We start from the raw sequence: 1,834 nt of genomic DNA, 5'->3' as shown, positions 1-1,834 counted from the left end.
AGCGTAATGTGTGGCAGGCTGAACATAGTTAAAGTGTACAGTTGATTATGTGGAACCCCAACTATAACTATTAGGGTTCAATCAGCCACAAAAGAACATTCACATGATCGACAAAACTAGGAGAAAATCAGAAACACCATTGCATTCATTTCATATGGCAACGGTGAATTTGTTCACATAGTCAATCCAAGATCAGGTCAGCCACCAACGGCAGTCATATATAAGGACGCTTGGAACTTCACCTATGAATCTTCACTGCAGTCAATCATCCCACAGTCACAATTTCGAAAGCAACCACAAGCAAATAGGATCACTGCATCTTTTCAGAGGTTTTAAGGCATCAAGCTTCGAAAGGAATAAATTGAGAGGGAGAGAGGAGACATGACAGAAAAAGGAGACGAAAAAGAAAGCATTGTTCGCCTTACCTAGAATTAACACCTACAGAATTTCAAGAAGCCGGTGGAGGCCTACTAATTGATGTTTCATCATTTGAAGGGAGCTGTGTAACCATTCCCAAAGCAGATCCACGTGGCATGATCGTTACTTTATGAATTGGATGTGCACCATCAGTATTGAAGGCAACAATAGCATGCCCACTCTCATGATATGCTGTGAGCTGGAAACATACGTAGGTAACATCAGCTATGGCTAACAGAATGAAATCCTACAAATAAAAATAGAACCCCATAATCGCAAGCAGCATCTGAAAAGGGAGACTGACATCACTTCATGATAACCAGACACTGCAAAGCACTTCACATTAATGAAATCTAGACCACAGTAGGAATTCCATCACCACGTTTCACTTTTGGCATGACATAATCCGTGGAGCATTTACAACACCCATAACAGTACGGTCAGTACCCTTGTCATGCTCAATCGGTGTGGGTATGGGCAGAAGAAGACCCGAGACAGACCTACCTTGGGCAATAATGCACAAAGTGGCTGTCCTCAGAAAGCTTTACTGCTAAAATAGCAGCCCCCCTATACTTCCAAAAAGTTGAACCTCATTCTCTCTTCGCCAAGAAAATTTTTAGAAATACAAGGAAACAGTGCAAAGACGAATTGAGAATTTTAATTTACAAGGCAACGATTTTTAACTAACACATCAAACCAAGCTAGACAAAGATTTCCCGTCGATGATATGCGGCATATGGCTTACCTTCTTTGACTCTTCAGAAACAAACATCGTCTTCCGCTCTGTACCCATCATTATCCTGTCTTTAGCAAACTCTAACTGTGCTGCTGTTAGCTCCTCAGCGCCTTCGACAGCAGCCTTAATAGCAGCAATATTTACCAAATCTGCTTGAGGACGAAGTTAAAAGGGCAAGAAGATTTCAATCCTGACCCATGACATACCATTCGTGGGATAAGCAGTCTAAGTTAAGACAGTAAGACATTTTTGTTTGTTTAGCCAAGAGGAGAGAATAGATGTATTGGCCCCGTTGAACCCTGGTGTACCACGAGCAATTGCTTTCATATCTACATCATCAGCCAATGGTTTCTCTTGAACATAGAGATCCAATATCTCTTGCTGACCCCGCACATCTGGATTAGGAACAACAATCTAGAAACAAAGTTCTAGTTAACAATATGGTTTGACAATCTAGAACAAAGTTCTAGCTATCTTTTAGATATAATAAGAATAAATGGTGACAAAAAAATTAAAAACACAATAGGCAAAGAAAAAACTCCAGTTAGTTGAAAAGCTTAAGACTCGCATGCAGCAAATCTGCAAGTTGCAAAAATGTTCAACCAGGGGAAATGTAGACAGAGAAACCATTTAAGTATGCAGACTATTCACAGACAAAAGACCATGGTCTCACGATTTTAC

The 1,834-nt window shown here is 40.4% G+C and overlaps 1 protein-coding gene across 1 annotated transcript; it reads right to left on the bottom strand.

The window, feature by feature from the left end:
* Positions 1 to 448: 448 nt before the first annotated feature.
* Positions 449 to 1,400, bottom strand: LOC131309553 (ATP-dependent zinc metalloprotease FTSH 11, chloroplastic/mitochondrial-like). The gene is made up of 3 exons (XM_058336169.1): positions 1,349 to 1,400; positions 1,163 to 1,302; positions 449 to 664 (listed from the first exon to the last, which is right to left on the bottom strand). The coding sequence occupies exons 1-3, from the start codon at positions 1,398 to 1,400 to the stop codon at positions 449 to 451; spliced, it is 408 nt and encodes a 135-aa protein (XP_058192152.1).
* Between the last annotated feature and the right edge of the window lie 434 nt (positions 1,401 to 1,834).

Source organism: Rhododendron vialii, chromosome 12a (genome assembly GCF_030253575.1).
Source record: "Rhododendron vialii isolate Sample 1 chromosome 12a, ASM3025357v1".
Taxonomy (NCBI): domain Eukaryota; kingdom Viridiplantae; phylum Streptophyta; class Magnoliopsida; order Ericales; family Ericaceae; genus Rhododendron; species Rhododendron vialii.
This window is presented reverse-complemented; position numbering and strand designations above follow the sequence as displayed.